The sequence below is a fragment of the Pipra filicauda genome, unplaced genomic scaffold (genome assembly GCF_003945595.2).
Source record: "Pipra filicauda isolate LSUMZ 115617 unplaced genomic scaffold, ASM394559v2 scaffold59_size3379749_pilon, whole genome shotgun sequence".
NCBI lineage: Eukaryota > Metazoa > Chordata > Aves > Passeriformes > Pipridae > Pipra > Pipra filicauda.
Window position 1 is genome coordinate 1066999 of NW_024104753.1, and position 26828 is coordinate 1093826.

At 40.3% G+C, this 26828-nt stretch overlaps 1 protein-coding gene across 4 annotated transcripts in view; it reads left to right on the forward strand.

Annotated features, from left to right (window-relative positions):
- Nucleotides 1-26828, forward strand: part of ROBO1 (roundabout guidance receptor 1) — a 715278-nt gene that overhangs the window by 397639 nt on the left and 290811 nt on the right. Inside the window, exon 1 of one of the 4 annotated variants that reach the window (XM_027710072.2) lies at nt 6613-7374. The exons of the other annotated variants lie outside the window; for them this stretch is intronic. Within the exon in view, the coding sequence (XP_027565873.1) occupies nt 7320-7374 (55 nt within the window). The 5' untranslated portion in view covers nt 6613-7319. Of the gene's footprint in view, nt 1-6612; nt 7375-26828 lie in introns of those variants that run through there. 4 annotated transcript variants of the gene reach the window in all.

The window sequence follows — 26828 nt, forward strand, 5'->3', positions numbered from 1 at the left end:
AGAGCTTTTAATATGGGTAAGGATTGCGGGGGTCTTTATACTTTTCCACCGAGGGTATTTTGCAGGGAATTTTAGATTCACTGTGTGTGTTCTGTATATGCAGAAAAGGCTAAGGATGTGCCAGCCATTATACACAGAGGAAGGCAGATCCACTTGTTCATTAAAACAGACGTATTATGGCAGGGTACCAACAGCAGGGCCAGCAAACCATATTGCTAATGTAAGATTTTTGCTGCTGCTTCCAGTAGCATACTGTGTCTGCTGACAGGTAGGGTGTACTTCTGACACCAAAAAATAAGCATACCATCATAGGGCAAAGACTTGCTCCTCTTCACATGCTGGTCACACAGCACACACTCAGAAATTTCAGGGGGTGTAATAAAATGCATGCTCTAGGCATGAAAACAGGATGTCTTTATCATTTGTAGTTCCATCCTTACTTTCTTCCCTTCCTCCACTCAAGGGCAGAATGCAATATTAAAATTACAGTAAGCATTTTTTTAATTAAAAGAGGTTAAATATATGGCATCTGATAGGCTTTCATCATGCAATTATAAATTGTATGCTGGTTATTTTAAATTTCAACATGCAATTGAAATGGTACTGGGTGAGCTGGCTTGGGTATCTGCTTTGCATTTGACTGAGTTAATTCACTGCAGGTATTCGGTTCTTAAGTGGCGTCTGCTTTAAATATGTGCAGTAATTCAATCAAAGAAATAAGATGGATAGTTTATGTAATCCTTTTCATCTCTAGATTGCTAAGGTTAACCTTAACTATTCAAGAATTATAAATGCATACAGCAATCTCAAATTAATACATGTAAAAAACCCTTCATTTTTGATGGCCTGTTGAAAACCATGGAATAGTTCCTTCTTTTAAAATATAATTGATGAAACCTACAGCCACAGTATATCATTTCTTCCACTTATTATTTGTAATCTTAAACAAAAGTTTTGTGCAACTCATTTAAAATGGTTGTCTGTGGTAATATTAAACCTTTCCTCTGATCCAGGAACAGAGGTAATTTTCTCTTCAAAATTTTGGATGCATCATTCTTACAGCCCTTTTCAGTGCCAACAGATTCTGTGACATGAATGGGAACCCAAAGGCAGATATTACAGAACAATAACGCTCTGTTGAAGCCTTCACAATTCCTGGAGTAATTAAATAAAGAAAAAAGAATCCTTTCTCTTTCATTTGGTTAGTTCATTCAATGCCATTTGTTAGCTCTCTTCCAGGCAGTCTGAACAATCCACTAGGTGACACCCTCATACTCTTCCTATGCTCTGTGTAGAGGCAAGGAGATAGTGAGTACTGAATGGCTCATTTGTTAAACATTTAAAGCAAATACTGAGATTTCAGGGACAGGTCTCTCTTTGTTTAGTAATATCAGAGATAACACTGGCTTTGTAATAAATACTGTGTTGTTTGTATATAAATTACGTATTAAGCAGATTAGCATTTTTGTCATTAACAGGAACAAAACCACAAGGCAGAAGTTGTACGCAATATTTCCTATAATTATAATAATTTTTTAAAAGTGTTTGAGCGTCTGCTGAGTAGACTGAATAGAAAATCTGCCTTTAGCATTTTTTACAGGGGGAACAGAAGGAATACAGCTTCAGTGATTTTTTTTTTTTCCCCAGTGCAGATGTGCTATGGCATCTTTGAACAGAAGGAGTCACCTAATAATGCCCCCAATAAAAAGGAGTATTAAAGGGTAAACTTCAGTGGAATTTTGCATGTTTATGCCAGTGGTGATTTTTTCTCGTAGTTTTTTATGTTGATAATGATGCTTTATAAATCCTTTGAAGAAAGCATCTCTTATCATGCTCTTTTTATACAGCTAATATAACGAGGCTTGAGCTTGGTAAGGATCTCTACCTATGAATTCATCATAGCAAATAAATTATTATATTTTATTGCTAGTATTCCTTGCTTGACAATGACTCTGGTACTATTCTACGTACGTAGTGAAAGACACTGGAATTCTGAACTCACTAGTGGTGTAATTAGGAGTAACATCAAACTCATAAGAGTTACATCCCCAAATTAATGTACATGAAAGCAAAATCATGGTAAGGCCCTAGCAATCAAGCACAGGAAAGTAATTTCTTCGAATAGCACATTTAAACAGTAACCAGACAGGTCAAGAAAGAGAGAAGTTGACTTATATGGGCATGGAAATCATAACATTTCTTTTTTGCTCATAATAATTATCCCAATTAATTATATGTCAACTGTAGGTTTTCAAGTTTTTGCTATTCATGCACTTTTTTATATTCAGCTACACTTTACAGTGCTGCTTCTTCTAACAACTTCACTGCCTGTTTAGCTCTAATATAGAAAAATCCATTTTTTAACTAATGAAACTTGGAAAATACCACTGAAATGATACACTGTTCTGCTGTCGTGTATGTTTATTGACTTCAGTTAGGATTCCTACCACGGGTTAGGCCCATAAGATGCTTAGAGACAAACATGCAGAGATGTATAATTCCTTGTATTGTTCCATTTAATTTTAGCTTATTAGTACTTACGCTTAGAAAAAATACTTCTAATAGTTTTTTAAAACAGTTTACTAAATAATCCAACAGATCAGCTTCCTGGTGTCCTAAACAACCCGAAAGAAACAGTTTTTGAAACTTAGTTATTTCTATATATTCTCTGTGATGTCAATGGAAGCTTAATTGTGACATGTAGAATAACATCAGTGATTTGCTCATCCTCTCTGCCAGTCTCAGAAGGATAAAATGTGGGAGCTTAAGCAGCCAGGAGCGTGTGGGATCATACAACGTACACGCACACACCCAGGTATTCCTGGCAGCCAGTCCCGGAGATCACCAGAAGGCTACACAGCAGTTTTAAGATCAGGAAAGTAAGAGTCATTTGAAGTTCAAAAAGGTTTGTGGAGAGAGAGGGCATTTGCCTCCATAACACATCCAAGGCGCTGTGTGCGTATCTCTGCCCTTGCAGAGAAGCACCCGGGGATCTTTAGTACAGAAATTCAGGTTCTTCTGGATAACATAAAGTGAACAATCTCTCAAAGCTCATTGTCCCTCGAGTCAGAGACAGCACTGATTTCAGCCAGTTCGAGGGAAGAGTGCCATCTGCTGAATCACAGCTATCACTTCTGTAGAACCTTTGCTCTTTTCTTGGTTTCATGACCAAGTCCTGTGCCTCAAACACAGGCAGCGTGTGTAATTTCCTACATGGGACTGGTTCCGTTCTCTCAGAAATTACTTGTTTGTGTAAGTCTTATAAATGGTGTTACCTATTATAGAATTAACACAGCAAGTACATCTGCTTTTTACTACTCAGATCTGAAGAGGTAAAAGCAATATGTCTTTTCCTAGAAACATTTTTTGACAGATATACATATATGAGTGTGTCTCACATATATGTATGTATGTCTCTGTATCAAGGACAATAAGGATGCTTGAATAGCACACATTTTGTAAGAACATCTGCAGAATTAAAGATGATGTCAATTACTTACAAGACATTCTGATGAAATTCTGTAGGCTTACAATTTGAAGAGATTCATTCAGCCGTGCAGCTGTTATATATTATTACAATCTAAATGAATTTTAAGGAAGATAATTAGAGCAGTATATACTCACTCCTAGCAATTTTTCTGAAGTAAGAAAGCACTGACAGCAAAACATTATGTTCTGAAGTATCTGAGACAGTACAAATTGAACAAGTCTTTGAAGCTCTACTGTATGTTCACTATAGGTACCTAAAGTAGGATGACTCTGTACTTCTCAAAGGTTAAAAATTTCCTTATAGTGATTGTAACAGTCGTAGATGCTCCTTAAAGATGGGATAATGTGGCACAAAAGCTTCAAATATTTCACTTAGGCTCATCTCATGATGATATGGTAAGGTCACTCAAACCTCAGGTCTTTAATGCACTGCTGTATTTAGAATTTCTCTGCACCTGAATTTGAAATTAGCATCCAGCATACACAACACTTCAAAACAGCATAAAATTTTACTGGCCCCTTCTTCTGAATTACTTAAGCAAAGGAGTGTGTGAATCTAGAAACCTACAATTGCACTAATGAACAGGAAACATATTTATCTTGAATAGAGGAAACACCCTGGGAATTAGGAAAATGCTTTATTTACCTTCTGTACACATCATTTATACTTGTTGTCAGTTACAAAGTAAATGGATTAATTCATGTTGCTAGATAATACATATGTCATAGAAATGCATTAAAAATTATGGGTTTATAATTAAAGACTGCAGAGGATATTGACAGTTTCATATAAAAAAAGGCTACATAAAAATGACACCTTACGAGTAAATAAATACATATATATATAAAATATATGTGTTTAGGTACATTCAGAGAATATGTACATTCACAGAATATGTAAACCTATTTATTCCCTATTGTGGGTTTGCTTTTTTAACAAGCAAAGAAGCAATCATTTAAAATATGTAGTTTGGTACAATGTGAGTCTGTCAAGTATTGATACTACAGAAGGAATTAAAAAAACAGCCTTCAAAGTATTATCGGTGGTGGTAGTGTGTTCTGTTCCTGAAGGCTATTCAGTCTAGGCTTAAAAGAAAAGTAATCTGGCTATATACTAACTGGAACAGGTTACCTAAAGAGAGTACGAAATCCCAGTCATTAGAAATGGATAGTAATGGGATTACAAAATACTTGCTAGTGGGAGTCTACTTATATTTGACCGTACCTCAGAACAGGGAGGTGAAATAAATGAATTATTGACGCTCATTTTCAGCCCTGCACGTGACTCCTGTTTATTTAATTAATTAAAAGAGAACAACTCCAAATCTAATTTATTGAAATCTCAAACTTCTCACTAGGATTCAAGGATTATCTCAGACCTCTTCACTGTTTTAACTCCAGAGGTGCTAGTACATTTTTCTTTCATGAAGTACAGAACGATGCATGAGGTCCCTGAACAGGAAGATAAATTTTTGGCCAAGTACAACTTGAAGAAACCTGGTTGTGTCCAAAAGTATTCAATTCCATTGATTACATAGTTAGGATTTCTTCTAAATGTGTTTGAAGTAGGACACTAATTTCTTTTTCTCTGTGTAAATTGATATCTAACTTTTGAGTGTTCTAATGTTTGGTGTATTATCATCACTTTTAGAGGAAAATCTTGCCAGATTGGCTGCTGCTGATATAGATACACTGTATCTATCTATCTATCTATCTGTATATATATATATATCTCAACAGGAGCTTCCTTTCCCAATGTAAACCAGTTTTCCTTTACAGTATTGAAAATTTGACTTTACAGGCCTCACATAAAAGTGGACTAAAACAGATTTGGTGCAATCCATAGGACCTTTCTGTTGCTGGACTTTTGGACAGTTTGCCCTACACCACCCTGAGGGAGCAAAATGGGGCAAACACCAGTGTGAGTGGGGTAGCTGAGAGCACCCAAACCTGTTTGGCTGCTAACAGTGTCGGGTGCATATAAATCCTGTGACAGAAAGTACATGAAGGTTCCTTCCCTGGTGTTTTATTATCCCACTGCAAGAAAAGGCTCGCTTGCAATGGGGTTAATATATTCAACATGCTGCTGGGAAATGAAATTTCTTCTTACATCTCATTCAATCCTCCTAACTTAATGAATCAAACCTAGGAATAGCTGGAGTTTTGCTGTGAGGAGGTAGTACTGCTTCTTCCAAGTCCACCTTCCCTTTTCCCTTACAGTGTTAAATCTTCTTGCCCGAACACCACCTTTTGTGGCACGGGATAAAGCTGTCACGACCATGTGGAGTTGACTGTTAGAGCTGCTCTCGTACCATTTGTCTGCGCACCCAGGCGCGGCAGCAGGGATTTGAGGATGCTTCTCCTAAAGATTTGGTCCACGCCTGGAGCATAGCCAGGCCGCAGGAATCATCCAGCGAAGCGCTGCCTCCTCGCTCCGCCGGGAATGCCGGCGGAGATCCGCGCGGGGTTTTTTGTGTGTTAGCTTCTTTTCGGCGGCGGTGGGTGGGGGAACCTGAACTTTTGTCTGCGCCCGGTGCTGCCCCCGCTCCCTCCCATCCCTCGGGGGCTGTGCTGTGCCCGGAGCACGGAGGGGAGCGGGAGCCGCCCCGCGCGGTACCTCCGGCGGGGGCAGGGGCGGGAGGCGGCGCCGGGGCGATGCGGGGCGGGGCGGGGCGCGGTGCCGGGCCGGGCAGCGCCGCCCCGGGCGTGCGGGGGCCGTGTAGGTGCGGCTCCTTTAAGGTGTCCCGAGGCGGCACCAGACCTGCCGCGGCGGCAGAGCGGGGAGGAGGCGGAGGCGGCCGGGAGAGGGGGAAGGGGAAACCCGCGGCGGAGGCGGCGAGCGGCTCGACGTGACACCAGAAAGTTCAGGCGCAGCGGGCTCGGCCCCGCCTGACTAGTGCACCCCTGCCCCGGCGGCGGGGCAAGGCGAGGAGCCGCTCCTCCTCCTCTTCCTCCTCCTCCTCCCGCAGCCTCCGCAGCGAGGGCGGGCGGGTGGGGTGGGTGGCTTTGGGGGCGTTGGCCCGGGGAAGTTTTGCTCGCCCTCTTTCTGTCTTTCTCTCCCCTTTCTTTCTTCCTCCCTTCCATCGCCCCTCTTGTGCCCTCCTCCGGCGCTGCGGAGGGGGGCGAGCGTGGGATTCCCGCGTGGAGGAGGAGGGGGGCGGCGGCGATGCTAGGCAGGGCTCGGGGCTGCCGCCGGGGCTCCCCTGCCCGCCGCCCCGCCTGACCGCGGCCGGGCTCCACCGCGGCCCCCGACGCGCCCGCCTCCTTCCCCCGCCATGGGAGCGGGCGCTGCCGCCGCTCCGCCGCCGCGCCGTGCCCGCCGCTCGCCGGGCAAGCAGTGACTCGGCGGGGGCACCTCTCGGAGGGCGCTCCTCTGCCCTGCCCGCCCCTCTCCCCCCCGCGGAGCGCGGCCGTGGCCGCTCCGTGCCCGTCCCGCCTGCGCTCTCTCCGCTACCGCCTCGTCCCCGGCGACCCGGAGCGGAGTCCGCGGCCGGAGCAGCAACTTGTGCGGCGGGAGGCGGCAGCGGACCTCGGCTGCGGGAACTCGAGGATCTTTTGTTTTCTCCTGTCGCTTTGGATAGTCCTGGGAAGTGTCAAGGCGCCGCCGAGGAAAGCCCGGGCCAGACGAGGGGAGGCCGGCCGGAGTTGGCGTGCGGCTGGAGCCCGGCGGAGCTGACAGCGCCGTGCCCGGAGGGGGCTCGCCCCGGGAGCCCGGCGGGATTAGGGAACCTCGCTTTGCGTTAAGCTTCTGTGGAATTACAACTGGGGGCTCTTCGTTTCTCCCCCCGCTCTTCTGGCATGAGACTGCTTGCAGGCGCCACCCGAGGACAATGATCGCGGAGTTTGCTCACTTTTACCTCTTTGGATTCATCTGTCTCACCTCAGGTAACCGCCTCGCTCAGGCGGGTCAGATGCGCGACGGTGGCCGCGCTCCCGCCGCTCCCCCCCATCTCCCCCAACCTCCGCGGTTTGGCCCCTTCGCGTCTCCCGGCCCCCTCCTTTCCTCGGGAGCGAAGCTCTGTTTCCAACCCGGCGGGTGTCCGGACCGCCTTTGCCCCGGGAGCTGCCGCCGGCCGCGGGGGCTGCCCGGGGACCGGGTGTGCGGGGATGCGCGGCGCTGGAGCCGTCTCCTCCCACCGCCGGCGGCTCCCGGGGGTCGCTGGATGTAACCGCGGCTGATGCTGAGCCCCGGCCGTGAGGGGGTGGCGGGAAGCGGCCCCGTGGTCCTCCCGCGGCGGTGGGCTGGGACTCCCCCCGGGTACCGCGCTCCCTCCGCCGGGCGGTCCCTGAGCGCATCCCCTCTCCCGGCCCCCGGTTAATCCCGCGGGCGGGGGGCACGGCGGCCGGGGAGGGGTGGGAGGTGCTCGGGGACGGGATTTGCTTTCACCTTGGCGGTTAAAGTTTACCCACGTGTGTGAAGCGAAGCGCCAGTGGGCGCAGGGGAGATGGCCGAGGAGATAGGGGGGATTAGTGGTCATTAAGGCGCTGTTTGCGCGGGGCTTATGCGTGTTGGGGCATTTTATCGTGTCTGTAGATTACAGACAGGGTCGCACTAATAGGGTGTCGCGTATGGCAGGTTTGGCTCTGTGAGCCCCCGTGGTGTCCGAGAGCGGTGCGGGGCGCCCGTGCGGTCGTGGGGGGCTCCGGGGGTTTTCGGGTTTGTTTCTGCTCGAGGTTCGCGTTGCTCTCAGGAGGCCGTGTTTCTCTGCCTGCGGTATTCCTTCCCATTCTCATCAAAGCCTTTTGTCACACGCTGAGTAAACCCTTGTGCCATAGTTAAGGTTAGTTTGGGCGCGAACTCTTCTACCTTAATTGATTTTTATAAGTTTGTAGAGGACCCCTTTGAGTCATTAAAGTTATGGTGGCATGAGACATCTGGTCAGTGAATGAATGAATGAACTTTTTGAAAGACTTAAGTACACTGCCTGAAGCTTTAAGTCTTAATTATGTCACCAAATGCAATAACTTATGTCTGTTTCTAGATGATATCATAAGTTTAACTATTACACTTTTGCTCTTAGGTATTAGGTTTGCTTCTTGTGGCTTTGAATATGGAAAGCTTTGTATCTCTGAGTAACTCTTGACCCTGTTCACTTTTGACCCTGTCAGTCGTGCTGTCTTTAATTTGATTTTTCTCTGTATTGCCGCCTTCACCTAATGGAAGAAACAATTGGAATGGGGAAGAGCCTTTGCACCAATTTTCCCTTTCTAAATCTTTTATGCCAATCATCCCTACCTTGGAAAAGTCTTCGTAGGCAGTGCACTCTGTAACTCAGTTCTGTATTGGGCTGTCTTACACTCCTAGATAAGAAACAAATTTATTTATTTTTTTAATTCTCTCATCTATTTTTTCATATAAATGCTCAATAGAATAAGTTGCGTATAAGTTTGTTTTCAGTGTTTTTTTTCTTTTCCCCCCAGGATGGGGATGCTCTCTCTAATAGTGTTGATTCCAGCTGAGTTGGAGAGAAAACAAAAGGAAGAAAACCATGAATTTTTATGGAGATTTTTAATTTTGCCATGTAAGCAAGCTCAGTAACAAAGATAAGAGACGAGCACCAGATAATAACTGTTCCAACTCCCTCACCAGAGGAATTCCTTTTTCCCCTCAACTAGAATGTGATCAAATTGTTAGTCTTGTGTCTGGAACAATGGAGATGCCAGAAACCTTTGGCAGGATGAAGTTTGAGGGCAGATGGCTGCAGTGCAGAAGGAAGGACAGGAGTCATCTACAGCAGTTTCCACACTGAAATCCTTTGAGTTCTACTGACAGCTGATCTTGCAAATTGATTGATCCTTTCCTCCCTCTTCCACTGAAGGTTCTCACTTCCTTCACTTACACCCACTACTAAATCAATGGTTTGTGTAGCCACACTCTAAATGAGATGTAAGAAACTTCTACTGAGAGGTGGGAAGGTAATTGGGGGATGGGGAAGAGAAAAATTTTTAATAATAGAAAGGTGAGTTAAGTGTTTGTTGAAACAGTAATTGGTAAACCACTTAGATTTTAAAACCCCTAATTTTTTACCCCAGTGTTGTCTTTGTGCAATCCTGTGAAGTACCTTCTTTCATGTAAGCCTGTGGTTAATAAATGTTGAGTAAATTTAAATTTGAATAGTGTTGAAAATTGGAATATAGAAGCTTTCCTCCCTTGTTCTCCCAGTGTAATTTCAATGCTGCTTTGCATAAAGAATAAAAATTGCTTTAAGGGATACTTCTCTGGTATACTTGTTTTCTTGAGTATTTACCTGCTCTCTGCCCTTTTTCCTTTATTCTGAGACAGACTTGGCTGCATAATCTGTGGAGTTTTCATCTCTCCACCCCCCCCAGGAAGCAGCATCATCAAATTAATACTTTGGAAAAGAAAAGTTTTCGGTTATCTGAAGGGCAACATGCAGAACACTTTCGCTGGGAATGAGCGTCAAGGCTCTGGTTTTCCACATGGGTATTTGCTGCTCTAGCAATTCTCAAGGCTAAATATGTTGCTATGTGGTTTTTCGGATTTTTCTGATTCCCTCCGTGAAAATCTTTATATTTTGACGAGGTATTTCATTGCATTTCTGATTCCCATCTGCTCAACGCCCACCCTTTCTCCCTTTCCTGTCCGTGTTATCCCTTCCTAATTGCTGTGCTTCAAATGGGATTGGTACGTTTGCTCAAGAGGCTTTTCATGCAGTATGAAGCAGGCAGTGCTGACAGCAGCAAGGCAGGCGTGTTTTCCAGTGATAGTTCTAGCCAGTGGAGGGCAAAATTGTCTCTTGTATTCCTTCATGGGAGAGTTACCTCCTGATGGTTAATACTTTTAAGGGTGCCAGTGGAGTGTCCCCAAAGCCCTTTCTAGTTGGCTAAGCTACCTATTGGAGTAAATAAATCAGCCACATCTTTGATATGTTTTGTTTGTTCGTCTCAGAAGTTTGTACTTATAAACTTCCCTTGTGAAGTGCTAGAGCATTTCAGGGAATGTTTCTACTGCTTTTCCATATTCTCTGTCTAATAGTAATGAAATAAGAGAGATCTATGAAAATATTACACAGTGATTCAAAGGATTATGAAAGTCTAAGTGCATAATCTATAAAAGCAAGTAAATCACCCAAGAAAACATAAAAGCTGTGTGTTTTTCACCTACCCCTAATGCATTGTGTGCTGTTCTAAGTAATTTTACTGTAAGAACGTTTAAGAAAGATTGAGCCAGCTGCTCAGAGCTGAAGAAGCTGGCAGCACTTGTATTGTGCTTGAGGACTTCAAGCTAGAAAAGAAATAACCATATGCTATAAAATTGATCATTCCTTACTTGTGATAAAACACTCTTGAAGCATCCAGGTGTTTGATTAAAACCACTTATCCTTGTGAGTACTGATAGTATCTGTGGAGATCAAACTCTTTTTTTTTTTTTTTTTTTTTTTTCTCCCAATGTGCATTAATGTGGGTTTTGTTACCTTGCACCCAGTAAGAGATGCTTTCTTTTCATATAGCTTGGCAGTTAGGTTGGATACCTGTTTAAAACAGAAGAACACTCAAGCTGATTTTTGCTTGCTTCAGTCAGTGTCGGTTACCAAATGTTTTCTTGCTTCTGTGTCATGTAGTGCAATAGCATTGTCCTGGAGGAAGTCAGTATTTTCAGTAGCAGGGATCATCTGTAATGTTCAGGGTCCTGAAGTTTGGGGAATTCATGTGTAGGTCCATAAGATTTTATTAGAAAACATGAATTTATGTGAAGGATACTTCAGAGTCTACAAGCTAAAGGTTCTGACTGGATCTTCAAAGGTAGATGGGCCATTACAAATAATATCAGAAACTAGTGACACTTAGGTAGCAGTGTTACTTAATGTCAAACAGCAACATGTGATATCTATGCCAAATGATGCTTTAATATAAATTGCTTTGGAAGTGATGGCCAATGCGGTTCAACCCTAGTTTTGCTTTTGTGAGAAGTAAAAGAGAAAATATTCAGACATTCAAGACAGACAAATCTATAGCCATGCTTAAGAATCTGAGAACCTGTTCCCTCGCTCTCAAATAACATTGGTTTTGGTTGGCACTTATATTTCCTAAATAACTGGGAAGAGTTTTGTTTCACAACACTGAAGAAGTGTAATATTATGTCTCATTAGGGGATAGCTTTGCCTAATGAGCGCAATAATTTGCTGGGTCTGGCAGGTCCAGTCACTTGCTCCACTTGTGCAATTTATTATTTCTGTCGTAGTTAAATGCGTTGTGTGAATAACGGGCACGTGGCTTGGTGTCACAGTAGCTGTTTGAGGTTCTTCTTCAAAATTTCTCTTTTGTAGCAAAGATCAGTGTAGTCAGTTCAGAAGTTATTCTTGTGAATTTGTTGGGGGGTTTTGTGTATTTGAATAGTTAGTAATGAGTAGTTTTGCTGTCAATAGTTGTTAATATTTTGAGGTTGTTTTGCGGCCAGGAAAGTAGTAGGAACCTTGCTCTTTCCAGGCAAACTAAAGGGCACTTAAGAATTTTATATGCTGAGATCCTGACACATTTTATTTGTGTGCTTTGCTATATAATCTGGCTCGATGGTGATAACCTTCCTTAACTTTTCACATGAGTGCCTCTTCATAAAATTGTAAGTTAAATAGTGAAGTTACTGAAGTAGCAACTGAGGTGTATTTTAAGTCCAATAAATTGTGTAAACAGGGGAAGTAAGAGTATTTTCCTGTTAGTGATGAGAATCTTGACCAAGAGATGAGAGTAGAGCAACAAAGAAATATTCTTAAGTATCTTGAAAGCTAGAGGTACTTTTAAGGGCAGATAATTTCCTGGTTTATACCTTCTCTAGGAGAAAGACAGATATAGATGTGTGCACACCTTCTGTCTCAATAATATACTGATGCCTCTTGGCTTATTGTGTCAGCCTTACATCGGGGTAGAGGCAGAAGGGCATTTTATGATAAGAAAGAAAATGTCTTATGAGCACAAATATTTTGTACTGCTGACATAGATGGCAGCCAGCTACATTGAATTTGCACAATTGAGACTATGGAAAATCTCAACGGGGAAAAAGAGAAACAGCTGGGAAGCTGATAATGAGTTCAGTTTTCAGTCAGATGTGCAGAGTTCTGTTATTCTGTTGTTGTGTTACAGTGTTGGGGTCTGGTTTCTAAATAGCTAAATCTTTCAGTATCCTGGTCATTAACTTAGGCCAGGTGCTGTAAGTTACCTTACCCTGAAGATGATGATAAGCTTAATTGAAATAAGATGGTGATGAATTTAAATCTGGGTGTCAGGATCTCTTTGTTAGTTGATTATTCATTAGAAAAAAATGGTGCATTTGCCCAGATTTATCCACAAAAAATGATAAGATATTGTTCTGGAACACTTCTTAGGAGGTATGAGGGTAGGCCTCTCAGACCAGGAATGGATATGATTTAATTGGTGTTAACAGCATAAAGTGAGACAGAGGGAGAGGTATTTATATGGGAGTATCCATTTCAGGTATAAGTAGTAGGGGAGTTGTCCTACACTTCAACAAAATAATGAATAGAAGCTTAAGGAAAGTATATTCTATTTTTTCGGGCCTTTTGAAAACAAAGTAAGGAAACTATTTTTTGTGGAAAAGGGAAGGACTATATGAACAACTAAGGAGGTTTAATACTGTCAAATGCTAAGAACTATTCTAGGGCTCTCTGAGACTTGTAAATATTTTCCATACCTCTCTTGTTCTGAAGCTTAGCAAAGTTTCCGACTAAGACTGGTGTTTGTATGTGTGTGTCTGTGTATGACTGATTAAAATGAAATAGATAAATTGACAGTAATGTGATTTGTGGGTGGCAGCAGGCCAGTCTTTTTAATTAGAACTTGCTTGCCATCTGAGCAGCTGCAGCCAAGGGGAAGATGCAGAATGCTCTGCTCTCACCCGTGAACAGAGAAGTCATTTCGCCTTTGCTGAGGACAGAAAGGTTTATTGAATGATACAGCCTTAAAGTGGCCTTACCAAAAGGAAGCAAACTCTATGCTGGGAAGGGGAATAAAAAATCTTTTGCCTTCACTTTTATTTTGATGGGAAGTTCATTGTGCTTTCCAGAAGTAGAAACTTGGAAAATTAGAGAGGAGGATCTACCATTAGTCAGCAGAGAGTGCGCTTGTAGATTTAAATAAAGTATCAGTATGTTTTAAAAGTTTATAAAGCATCTTTGTGTCTTCGTGAAAACTGCTTTTCAGGACCTCAAGCTCTCTTATAGTTTCTTTCAGCACCGCTATCTAAAGAGCTACACAGAACTTGAGCACTTTTCCATCTAGCTTTTAGTGAAATGATGTCAACCTGTGCTGCAGGAGAGAAGATCCTCATGGTGTAACTTGGGAATGCACTTCATCTTCTGATGAAGTTCAATACATGGATTTTGATAAAGGTAGTAGCATGTATGTCATCTCCAACCTCATTTTGAACACATTTGGGTTTTATCTTAAGAAATTTTATATATATATATATAATCTATACTCCTAGTGTATAAAACCATCAGATTTTTTATAAAGGCATCTTAGGTATTCATCTTCTCAGTCAGAAGGCTGATATATATATAAAATGTACTAGCATCTACACTTTCACAAAATAGTGAATATGTTGGTGAGGAATTCTTCCTTACTTGACTTTCAAAGAAATTCCATAGCAAAGGATTGGATTCCATATCTAATCAAGAGGGCAGTACCTCAGTGAGTTTCCTCACTGGTGGTAGAATTAAATCCCAAAAAGTACTCCCGTTTACCTCTTATTTTCTGCCACCAGACTTTGTGCCTCTAGAAGGTCATGAATATGTTAAATATTTATATTTATTTACATTTAAGTAAATAACTGCAAATTAAATGAATAGGACATTTAATTTTAATACAACTCACTATAAATTTGACTTAGAACAAAATGACTAGTTGAATACATTAATTTTGAAATGGTATGAATATCTTTAATCAGGACACGAGAGTGTTTTCTGGACTGCTGCAGTCTTGAAGTACATATACTTTCTTTGAAGAAATGCATAGTCAGATATGCAAAATTATTCAAGCTGCCCTTTTCTGTTGGGAAGTATTTGCTCAATATGGTATTGCATTACCGTAAGTCTAATGCTAATATAGTGAATGATTAAAATAATATGATCACCTCTTACTGTAGATTAAAGACCTGTAAATCTGACAAGCCTGTGCTGAGCTCTGGGTTTAAAAATCTTAAAACTTAATATTTTATTTTCTCCACCTTGCATAGTGAATTAGCAGTTGAATAAGCTCGGTTGTGGAACAAACTGTCTCTCCAGACGTGCAGTGCAGGGTATGGCAAGGATGGGTTTCCAACCAGTGAAGTCTGGAGTCATCCATGACAGCCTCCTGAGAGAACTGGATAGTCTGTGTAATTTTGATGTCACTCAGTTTTGTAGTCTTTGTCCTCTGCTCCTTCAACTGTCACGTGCATAAATCAGACTTGTGATTTCTTTAGTACTGTTAAACTGTTTCCTGCCAGTATTGCATTAAAACTTGCTTGGCTGGCATTTTTGTGTGCTCTGAAATTTGCATATCCTCCGGCAAGATATTTATTTTACATTCTGGGTTAGTTATATTGCCTCCTATCTAATTGCTTAACTGACTTTATGTTGAAGATTAGACATTCTAAAGCAGTTGATGGTTATAAATTCATATATAGAAGACTTGTAATTTTACTGTTTGCTTCTACAGTAGCATAATAGGCATTAAGAGTTTTCTGTCTTAGAAATTAGGATATAATACATGGCCAAGGATTTAATGTAGGCCTAAAGATGTGCATGGGATCAACTTCTCTTTCTTCTGGAAGTAAATGGAGAAAGAAGTGGTGTTTTGATAGTGACCAGATGGACATGTTTTAAAGAGTGACTTGACTTTGAGTAGACACTAAACCTCAAATTTTAGTAATCCAGGGCGTTGTGAATTGTTGAAGTTAGGAACCTACAGCCTGAGTTTGGAGGCACTTAAAATCAGTAGTGCCTTTTGAAACTCTTGCTTCTAGTGTTTAAATTAAATTGCTAAAGTGTTTGACTTCAGTTGCAAATGTTTATGGATCACTGGGAGTTCTTAGCCTGTCTGAAAGTTGAGATTGTAGTGAACATTGACTTAAGAGCCAATTGACAGAAAAAAGCTGTATAACTTTGAATTTACCTGTGCCTCTTTAGCTCTGTGTAGGTGAGAAGCCAATCAAAAATGTGTTTGTGTGTGTATTCTTTTAGAACCTTCTAGGCTTCTCACTTTTGTAGTGCGTTTTACTAACACTGGACAAAAGCAAACTTTTCAGCCCAGACATCTCCTGTTGGCCAAACAAGCCCAAGCATGTAAGCCCAAGATAAGGATAGCAACTCCCAAGTCCAAAAATAAGTTGTGCCTGTATTTGTGGTGAAAGCATAATACAAGGTCATAAAATACTATTTTTGGATCAGAAATTGTTCAGCAATGTCTCTAAACTACTACTTCTCTCAAAACCTCTTGGCACCTGGTATTAAAGTTGTCACTTGCCCTAGCTTTGTCGTAGGAGATCTCTTGGATGCTAGGCGGCTTCAGAACCGGGATTTGCAAATTCTAAATGTTTCTGCCCTCACCTCCCACTCATAAAACAACTCTGTCAGTGCAACTTTCTGGTTTCGGAATAGAGCTAGTGCCCTAGGTACTGCAGTTGACAGATACTTCATAATCGAAGTGTTTAGTGGTGGGAGGTGATAAAGGGGAAAAAAATTAGAAGTAGTGTGAGGAAACAAGGAGAAAGGAGAACAGGGTAAGTAAGGGTAGTAACAGGTTATTTTACTTTTTGCTGGCCAAACGAGGAGTTGTCAGTGGAGAGGGTAGAGTTTGGGACTGTGATGCTGTCACAGCAGAGTGTAGGAGAGAGAAGGTGTATAATGAACAGGTTTAACAAAAAAGTGTCTGATGTAACCACAGAATGGAATTTGTACTGTGCCACTGCTCAGGCATAAAAGTGATTGGCAGGAGGCCCTGTGCACAGAGTAAAATCCTGTCTTCACCAATGTGGAAAATTATGGTTTCAACTGCAAAAGGAAGTAAAGCTTGGAAGGAATTAGCATATCTCTAGCACCGAGTGGCATCTGGAACTGAATGGCTGGGTTAAATCATTCAGTAGTGATTAATGAGGCTCGTTGCTTAGGTTGTACAGCCTTTAAAAATTAAAAAGAGTAATTTAAAACTAGATGCAAAGAGAAAGAAGAAACCATTGCTGCCATTTACCTCTTGAATACAGAAGGTGGATGCTGCCTTTTGATACAAGGAGAAAACTGTCAAGTTCTGCTGTTAAGATTAGAAACTAAGAAATGAACTTCTGAATAATTGTTTTGAGGAACATCTTGGGATTTTTTTTTATTTTTTTTTTTTAAATGTAAATTTCAAAGCAGTCAGGGCTTTGAAATGGGAAGGAGTGTGCAGGATGGAATTTTGCTGCTGGTGAATGCTGGCTTCTTTATTTTCTAAGAAGCCAGCTAAGAAGCTGCTGGCTTCTTAGAAAATAAAAAAAAAAATAACGATTTCTATTTCTGTCCCGCTCATGAGTGTTAATCTGCGTTGCCTATAGGGGAAGCAAAATATTGAAACACATAAAGTGAAACAAGATTAGAGACATACAGAACATTTTAACTTTACTTGAGTTTGATTCTGGCAGTTCCTGAGCTGAATGGTAATGTAGCTTGGTATCATACCAGGAATAATGTTCAAAATGTTCAAAGGCTGTTATTCCGTGGGAGGATTACAGTACTGATATAAACATACTTCTGTTTACTTCCAAGTTTTTAGTGGAGCGAATAGAGAAACCAGTGAAGTGTGTGTTGAAGTGTTAAGGGTTTTTTTTTTTTTTTTTTTTTCCCAGAATTGTAAAAAGAAACAAACAGTGGCATCATTTATGATGCTTTTGCTTAAAATGGTTGACCTTTCTGTAGCAAGTTCATGAGCATAGAAAATAAAAGGGAACTAGACCCTTCTAGAATAAGGTATTTATTCCTCTGGAGTTTATCACTGCAAATACTAAAATAGAATTCCACTGCTTGGGACTTAAGTTCCCTAAACTGTGTTGCTGAAAAATCTCTGCTCACAACACTTTTGACTTCTAGATTGGCAGGTTTTTTTAGTTGTTTATTGTCTGTCCTGCTTTTCTTTTAAAATGTTTCTGATTTTTCTCTTTTGGGGAGGAGATGGTGATGTGTTCAGCAGAAAATAAGGAAGTCAGTTGTTTTGTTTGGTTGGATTTTTTTTTTAAAGCTAAATGATTGCATCTTTCTCATCCATACACTTATGTGGTACCCGTGACCATAATGTGGAAGAAGGCTATTTAATCATTTAATCCCCGTTCCCGCCCCAGTATTTCATAGCAGATGGGGATTATTTTTCCCCTACCTTTGCTGGGACAACCAGGCTAGGGAGGTTGACCTGGTGCTTTAATGTTGTGACCAGAAGGAGTGAATGTCATTTGCACAGGCAACTTTTGGGTTTTTCTGATTCTCTGACTATAAGGTTTATTGATACTGTGTTTGATTGTGACTAATAACTGTGAATTTTTTGTGGGGAAATTACTGTTTGCATGTCTATGAAGTCAATCATTATTCCAAAAAGATTGGGTTAGTGTCTGCACTGAGATTATCATGTGTTCAGGACTGATATTTCTGTCTTTGACAGGAATTTGCATTTTATTTTACATCAACTTCCAGAAAGGCATTTACATTTTGTTACCTTATTGCAGGAAGGAAAGCAGCAACCTCTCAGCTAAAAATTCAAATTGACCTACAGTCTAGTAATAATTAGAATTAAACAGAGGTAGTAATTTAACTCGGTCATTTCATCACAATTCCTGTAGGCATGCAGCTGGTCATTTTGAATCTCGTAAAAGGAAATTTTATTTTGCTCACCTTACGCAGGTCAAGTAAAAAGCCACATCAAGTTAATGAATCCCTTTCTTTGCAATGAACTGAACGTGGCATTTGTTTTTGTTCTGGCAGTCGTGAAATCACAGGGTGTTGGCGACAAGTCCATTATTGGCTCCGTGCACTGTGTTTCTGAGGGCTTTTACTCCACCCAGCATATTATGTGTGCAGACTGTATCATACCCGTTAAAACTTGTTCTAAAATGAGGATTCCTTTTTTTTTTTAAAGCAGTAATAAAGAGGAAATAAAAATAGCTCCCTCTTCTTTATTAGCATAAATGAAAGAGAAGCAGCAACTCATTCCTTTTGTGGCCTGAGGAAATAAAAGAAAACTTGGATGAGTTCTCAGCCCCTTAAAGTCAAAGGAAGTTTAACTATTGATTTTAATTTTTACCTTGTCTTGCTGAAGCTCGTGTGTCACTTTTATTCTACGTGTTGTTACTTAGGAAGCTTAATAATGGGGAAAAGGAGATGATTAAGAATACCACTTCTTAAAAAATTAGAAAAAATTCAAGAGTAATCAGATTCTGCAATTTAGGATCCCTTTTTGTCATCGATTGTAAGGTTGAATTTATGGTGTGTTGTGTTGGTGCTGTTGGTGTCTTTCATGTGGTAGTCACTCATTTCCCTGAATACACAAACTGGTTTTGTTGTAGCTTCTCATTTTCATCTGCTGTGTTTTGATTTTTGTTTGTTTGTGTGTCTAATAGCTTTTCCAAAACATTTCTGGCTTTGAATTTTCCTGTGCTGTATATTTTTGTGTGGCATTTAGGGAAGTATAATACATAAATCCAAGGGTTTTTTTTCCATAGTTCTAATTTTTTTAGATAGCAAAAATACTAAACTGTTACTGTTGCTCAGTTTTGAAAATTAATAAAATCTAGTTCCTACTAGCACGGTATTTGAAGGGAGCCATAACGTATTCTAAACAAAGTGTTAAGCACAGATCACTTGTTTCAAGAAAGAACTTAAAATGATAACAAATGCATCAGCTTTTAGAACATGTTGTTTCCAAATCTCTACTTCATTTATTTTTTTTTCCCCAAGAAGTTTTAAATTACACAAAAAATAAAGCCAGACCTTCCTTAGTGACTAAAAGTACCAGGTGTCAGATCAATAGCATGTGCTGGGAAGCAAGAATTTCATCTGAGGAGACTTTAAATGCACTTATTTTCAACTTCCATGAGCTACAAGTCTAGTTTTGTTTTTCTTTTCAACTGGTCAATGCTAGGTAGAGTTTTGTTATTTTGCTACTGATTTAAGACAGAGATACGTACATATTTTTTTCAGGCTTTTAAGGGCTCAAGTTTAAGTGGTAGATCATTATTCTGTGCATCAAAAGTGAAGGGTGATTAACTCTGTCTGGGTGCATGCAGTGTAATTTTAGAGGCTACAAATGTTGTTACAAGTCAGGTTAAGGTTTAAAGGTGAAAGTTTGGCTGAATGAGTTTTACAGCTTTAAGTTAATGTATGCAAACAAAGAAACTCTTGTTTTCTACCCATTTGTGTCTAATGAGCAAGTAGCTCATGTGGTGCAGAAAAGAAAACGAGAAGATTGTGCAGTTTGCCATAAAGTTAAAACTACGTACTTTTTATTTCAATTTAGAAGTTCCATTAAATAGACCGAATCTAATACAACTTTTACTTAGGCTGTTCATCATCTAAATGTAAAGGGAAAGGATAATTGCTTTAAACTAAGTGATAATGATAAACTAAATGATAATGGCTTTAAACTATTTTAGCTTAACTTTTAACATTAATGTATTTTTGTAGATTTTTCTCATATGCCATTAAATAATTCAAAGGACCTGTTGAGGTAACACTTAAAACTCCCCCAGTGTGTTTAAGCTTTTATTCTAGATAGTTCTAAAGTTGCATTGATAACTTAGCTTTTCACTCAATTCTCTGTCTTAACCATATTCCTGAAACTGTAAGTTCAGCAGTATGTGGGAAGAGAATGGCCATATTTTGAGTGACAGGGAAGTTATACAGAAAGGCTGGAATTTCTTTTAAAGGCATCAGCCTGATTTATGACGTTAAAATTGTAAATAATGAGACAGGTAAGACCTGTCTCTGTCCTTTGTCCATGTATTGCCTTCTCTCACTCTTAAAGATTTCTAAGAGCCAAGCAATTTGGAAGCTTTTTTGAACTTGTGATCGATTCTGTTTACATTGGATAAAAGCTAAATAGTGTGGATTTTTATAGGACTGCATAGCAGCACAAGAAACTGTTCAGCTGCATCTGAAGTGATCCAGCCTGATAGGAGTTCTGAGTGCAAAATCCAGGGTGCATAAGTGGAATAAAACAAAATGGAAGTGATTAACAGCTTTTGGTCTCGGTAAATGATACCTTTAAAGCATGGCAGCCTTGTTGAACATAATTAAAGTTGTAAGAACTGGGGTGGGGTGAGTGGGCTCTATTCTCTGAGGTCATGATGGAAATACAGAGGTCAGGGTTTTACACCTAGTCCTATGTAAACAATGTTATGCCCTGGTAAATATAAGAATTGATTTAACTAGATTAAACTAATTTAAAAAAACCCCAAAAAAAAAAACTGAAAAAAACCCAAACAACAAAAACAACAACAAGCAAACAAAAAACCCAAAGAAAAAAAAAACACCAAAGGTGCACTCATTTGATATCAAAATTTGAGTGCAGCCTCTATATCCTCTTTTAACCATTTGATGGGGAAGGGTGAAGAGAAAAATGAGAAGTACAGGCTTCAATTTATGCTTGCTTCAGGTTGCCTGTTGCTCCTGAATGATTCTGTGGTGTTTGACTTTGTACAGTAACATTTCTGTAGGTTTCCCAAAGCCTATTCCTTGAAGTCTGTAGGTTCAAATTGACAATTCATAGAGATTTCTAGTTCTAGTTACATCCTTTGAATATTACTTTCTTTTGCTGTGGAGTTCATGTGCTTATTCTTCTTGTTATCTTGAACCATGGAGTCATAGAATAGTTTGGGTTGAAAGGGACCTTTTAAAAGGTCCTCTCATTCAACTCCCCCCGGCAGTGAGCAGGGATATATTCAGCTATGTGAGATTGCTCAGAGCCCTGTCCAGTCTGACCTTGAATGTTGCCGCGTATCTCTGAGTATCTTAAATCTTTATTTAATTCCAGTGATTGTGGGGTTTGGTTGTTTTCTTTGTTAGTGGTTTGGATTATGTGTTCAGACCTATATCTATGCATAGTAGAGAAGAAACTCAAGAGTGTCTTAGCAGTTTTCCCTTCTGAATGACCCGGATTTTGTCTTTTTTCTCCCTGCCTCATCTCTGACTCTGTTTGTGTAGAGCCTCCTTTCATTACAGTCCATCACCAGTCAGAACGAACCACCAGCTCCAGGCAGAACACGTCTCTGACTCTTAAAAGAAGGATGGCTGGCAAAACCCATAAGACTCGAATTGAAAACGGAGCTCTGTAACTTAGCCTGGCAAGCACAGGCACCACTCCCTCCCAGAAGCTTCCAGGGCAGTTGCTCAGGCTCTCGGAGGCTTTGTCTAGCCATCCACCAGCTGTGAGCTGGCTGGGTCTGCCCACTTCCAAATGGCTGATTGTATGAGCTGTCACTTTGTCACTGCAGCGTAGGGGAGGCTGCAGGCTCTTGGAGAAGAGGAAGGTGAGTGTTCAAACGTAATGATTAAGTACGTGGAAGAAAAACTCTTCAGTTCCTGGCTCCAAGTGTCTCCAGGCAGCTCTTCCTCGGTGTGAAATGCTGCTTTAATATAGGTCAGCTTTAACTGCTGTAAATGAGTGTAGTTCTAGTGAAGTCAATGAGCCGCTGTTAATTTACTTCTCTTGAGAATCTGCCCAAGTGGATGAGCAACTGGCAAACTCAAAGGCGAGTGCTTATCCCGCAGGAGAAGTGCAAAACCAGTTAGGTGTTTTGTATTTGTTTTCTTCTCCCTCTCTTCTGGGGAAGGAGTTAACATTCCTGCATCCCAGCGGTGTTTATTTCAAGTGGAATTTTACTCACAAAAGGAAAGTTTGTAGAACTGTTGCTGGTTTGGAAATAAAGTGTTAATAGTTATTTCAGTTTTGTACTCCAGATTGTCTCTTTCACTAATAAAATGAGTGGGTATCACTTCAGAGCACAAAACTGTCAGTCAGAGTTCAGCATGACTGACGTAATTAGCAGCTTCTAGAGGAGACTGAAGATTGCTTTTAGTGGACACTGCTGACATTTGCCCTGCCCTGTTCACAGAAGGAGGCATCATGTATCCGAGGGGTTTTGATACGTCTAGGGAAAATGAAATAAACACTGTTTTTGCCCCAAAAGCTTACTTTACTGTGTTGTAGTTGGTATTTACCTGTTGTTCCAGAAGGAACTAGATGTAGACTAGGAATACCTTTGATGTGAAGCTCATGAGGATGCAGCTCTGTCCATTCAAAACTACTTCATTGCAGACAGTCTTGGGTCAGCCTGTTGCAAATCTACTACAGGGAATTTCAAGATTGGTAATGCTTAAAATTTTCTGTTGTTCCGAAAGATCAAATGAAAATGGTGTCCATTTTAGCAAGCTAGATGACAAATTTGGTGGCTGAAGCCATGTCAGATAAACTACACCACTGGAGTTTCCTAATCTAGTGCTGTCAAGTAACGTTGTCTCTAAGTCTGAGAGGGATCAGATGGTTTTAGTACTGAGCTGTGCACTACGTACAAATATGCGGATAAGAGGAAAAAACCTTAATTCCAGAGCATACTGCATACATATCTATTGGAAGAGTGTGCATTTAAGGAGGAATGTAGATGCCAGCTGACTCAGTTTTGTTGTTGTTGTCCTTAACAATTCATCTCTCCTCAGGGACTCTAAACTCTTCCAACTGATGAGATGATTTGGTTACCTAGTTTTAATGTTGTTCTAAGTGTTTGCATGACTGGAAAATTATATTTTGTTCACTTTGAATTGCAGCTTTTTACTGCCCAGTACTTTGGTTCCTCCTGTAAGCTTAATATTGAAGCTGCTTACCTGAGGTGCTTTGCATAGCAATTGCTCTGTATTTACCCTAGGTGCAACTGTGTAAAATGTTTACTCTTTAATGTGTATTTCCTATTTTTGTGATCAGATAGCTCCAGGAATAAGGCAGCATTTTACTTTTTAAACATTCATAAACACATAATCAGGGAAGATTTGCAATAAGCAAGAGAATGTATGCAAAATGCTGCCTTTCGTTTCAAGAGTATAAGGAGCTTTGCTACTTTCTACCTTCCACAGGCACTTCAAATGAAATGTTTAGCCTGGAATCTTTGGTATCAAGTGTCCTCATCATGTTGGTTTTGATTTTGTTTTTCTTTTCTTTTTTTGTGAATAATTTTGCTTTTCTTTTTTTGTCCCAGGTTGCATTCTGGTTGACAGTGTAAGACTAGTTGCTATTTGTAGCTGGGATTTGTAAGAGAATCTTTGAATCATCAGACATGTAATCTTCCAGCTCTATGAATTCAGGGGATGTAAGGAAAGGCATAGCCCAGTACAAAGACAGATTCTTCAGTATTTCTCTTTTAACAGCTCTGTAATGGTGCTTTTTATATGTTAAAAAAACCCTGAGGATTTTTTGGGGTTTTGTGTTTAGGTTACCCTAAGCATGGTCTTAAATTCTCAAGGGTTGCAAACAGAGGTAAGTCAGGTAACTCTCCCGTTTGTCTACAATGAGCACATATATTCCAGCACAGGTACCTGTTTTATTTGGTATCTCCTTCACAGCATGGGAATTCTCTTGCCTTCTGTACATCTGCTGGACAGCAGCAGTCGTGGTGGTCCAAAGGTCTGCCCTGAGCCCTGTGCCTGCTGAGTAGGAAGTCATTTTCTAGGTCCTGATCAGTGGGGATTTGAAGGCACTTAGATGTCAGCAGATTGGGAAGCAGTGTTTAACACAGCAAGTGTGATAGTAAGGGTGATGGAGGGTTGGAGTCACAGAGGTCCTGAGTGACATGTGATCTCCGCTAATTAATCAAAAACAATCCCTGTATGCAGGACTTCCTCAGCAGTTCCTTCCTTCCTTCCTGATTTGAGGTTCCTTAGCATGGATAATGTTGTGGGTGGTAGCAACGGAGAATTTCTTGGTTTGACTTGGTTGGTTGTGTGATTGCTCTGTCACTTAATGCTTGGCTTAGTTTTTTCTCTGTCTTCTGTAAGCAGTCTATTCCAGACATCTTGCTTGCCCTGCCCTACTTATTTTAATTACAGCTTGAGTTAACTTTTCTTTGAACATGTTAAGGTATGTCTCTAAAATACATATGTGTTTTTGTTTTTTTTTTTGAAAGTCAGATATTATATAATGTATCTGGTATGTTTTGGAACGTGCATAGTTCCCTGGCAACTGTTAAGCAAAATTTTACCTTTCTATATGTTGTAGTGTAGGAAATTATTATTTTAGTCTTTAGGTAGGTACCAAGTTAATTATTTTATTTTTTTTTAAATATGAAGTAATACCCTTGGGGGATAAAGTAGGATCAAAAGACATCTCTATTTAAGAAGCTGGGTTAAATGTTGGCAGTGTTAATACTGCAGTCCTGCTAACATTCATACCCAGTGAAATGACTTGGCAGTCTTGAGGTCTAATACCCAGTTTCAGGGAAGGTGCTAAGACCAAACTCTTTTCCTTCTAAACTTTGTTTTCTATGTCATCACAGACCAGGTCAGAGCAGTAGAGGCCTCTTTGTTTCTGGGCTGAGTTAAACTATAGGAAACCATGTTCAAGGCCAGGCTGGATGGGGCTCTGAGCAAGCTGGTACCAGTGGAAGGTGTTGCTGCCCGTGGCAGGGGGCTTGGAACTAGATGATCTTGAAGGACCCTTCTAACCCAAACCACTGTTGGGAAAAGTATTAAAAGTTGTGCTAGTGTGCACCCCCTCCTGAAAGACTGCATGTAGATTTTCAGTTTTCATAGATATGGCTCCGTTTCAGGCATTAATATATCTGGCTTGTAAGCATATAGACTTAAAAACTTGAAACTTAAAAATATTCTCCTCATAAATCAGCAGAAATTTTGTGAGGAAAGATGAAAAGTGATTTGGAGGTGTTTCGGTTTTTTTCTGACTTGGAATCTGATTTAGGAGATCAAAATCTTTAAATAGGTTCTGTTGGAAACTGTACATTTAAAAAGACATTCACATAATGTATTCACCACTTCTTGCCATTGTGTTTATGTGTGGGGTATCAGCAGATCTGTAATGGGAGGACTTTGCTTTAATTAGCCGGAATCTGAAAATATTAATCAGGCAGAATTTTTCTTCACTTTTGTTTTGCATTGACTGAATAAAGATGTTTTTATGGGCTCTTTTGGTTTTACCTAGTGTAAACGGCACCTGTCTAACCTAAGGTTCAGGTTGGTTTTGGGTTGTTTTTTGTGGTTGCTGTTCTGTTGTGGTTTGGTGACTGTTGTTGTTTTGGGAGTTTTCTTTGGGTTTTTGTTTTAATTGGATTAAGAAATCGCTAATTAGGGTGCCATGAAAGCCATGGAAGAAGATCACAGCACCCAGCCATCAGAAGCAATAGCAACCTGGGAAGCATTCAGCAGTTGAGCTAGTTAATTCTTCTCTGTATTAGGCCTCTCTGTTACATTGGCCACCCTAACTTATATGCATTCAATAAAAAGTAGGTGCTACTCTCGTTGTATTTGGGTTTTAAAGAAATACTTCTAGCATGAAGAAACTTGATAGAGAGTCTGAAGAACAAGATTTATTAAAATAACTTCATAGTGACATTTGAAATCATTTTACCTTTTTTGGAAGTAGCCTTGGAACAAGACTGCATTCAACAACATGAATGGAAAATCAGAGTGTAGCCAATATTATCTTGCCATCATAGGGAAGTGGTTTCAGTCTCACAGTTGAAGGAATGTTGCGTTAGGGATAGATATTTATGTGTCCTTTAACAATGAAGCACTAGTTCTGTTTGTTTTTCTGTGTATGTGTGACACATTAATATTAAAAAAAAAAAGAAATAAAAATCCAACAGAATTCTCTATTTATCCTCACTGCATTTATCTTTTATTAGGGATTATTGAGAAGTATTGGATATTCACTTTACTTAATCTTCCCTGCTGATGTCTATTACAGGAAACATGACATTTGTTACAAGTGCTCTTCCCATGATAAGGTTCAGATACTTAAAGATATAGTTGGGAATATAAGTTGGATTTGTTTGCCTGTGATAGGAGTGCTGACATAACATTAGTTTTAACAAAAGGCAGAACTACTACAAACAACAAAAATTACTGCTTTTATGTCTCAGTATTTCTTACTACCTTATTATTTTGGAATTGTATGGGAAATGTCACACCGGCTTGGAATGTGTTGGTATTAACCATAACTTTCAGTATAGTATTTGTGATTGAAATCTACAAAATTAAGCATTTTCTCAAAATAATTTAAAAGAAAGCATTTTTCAATTCTAGGAGCAACAGGAAGACAAGAATTCTCTAGATTACATTTGGTAATATGTTTCCTCTTACTTTATT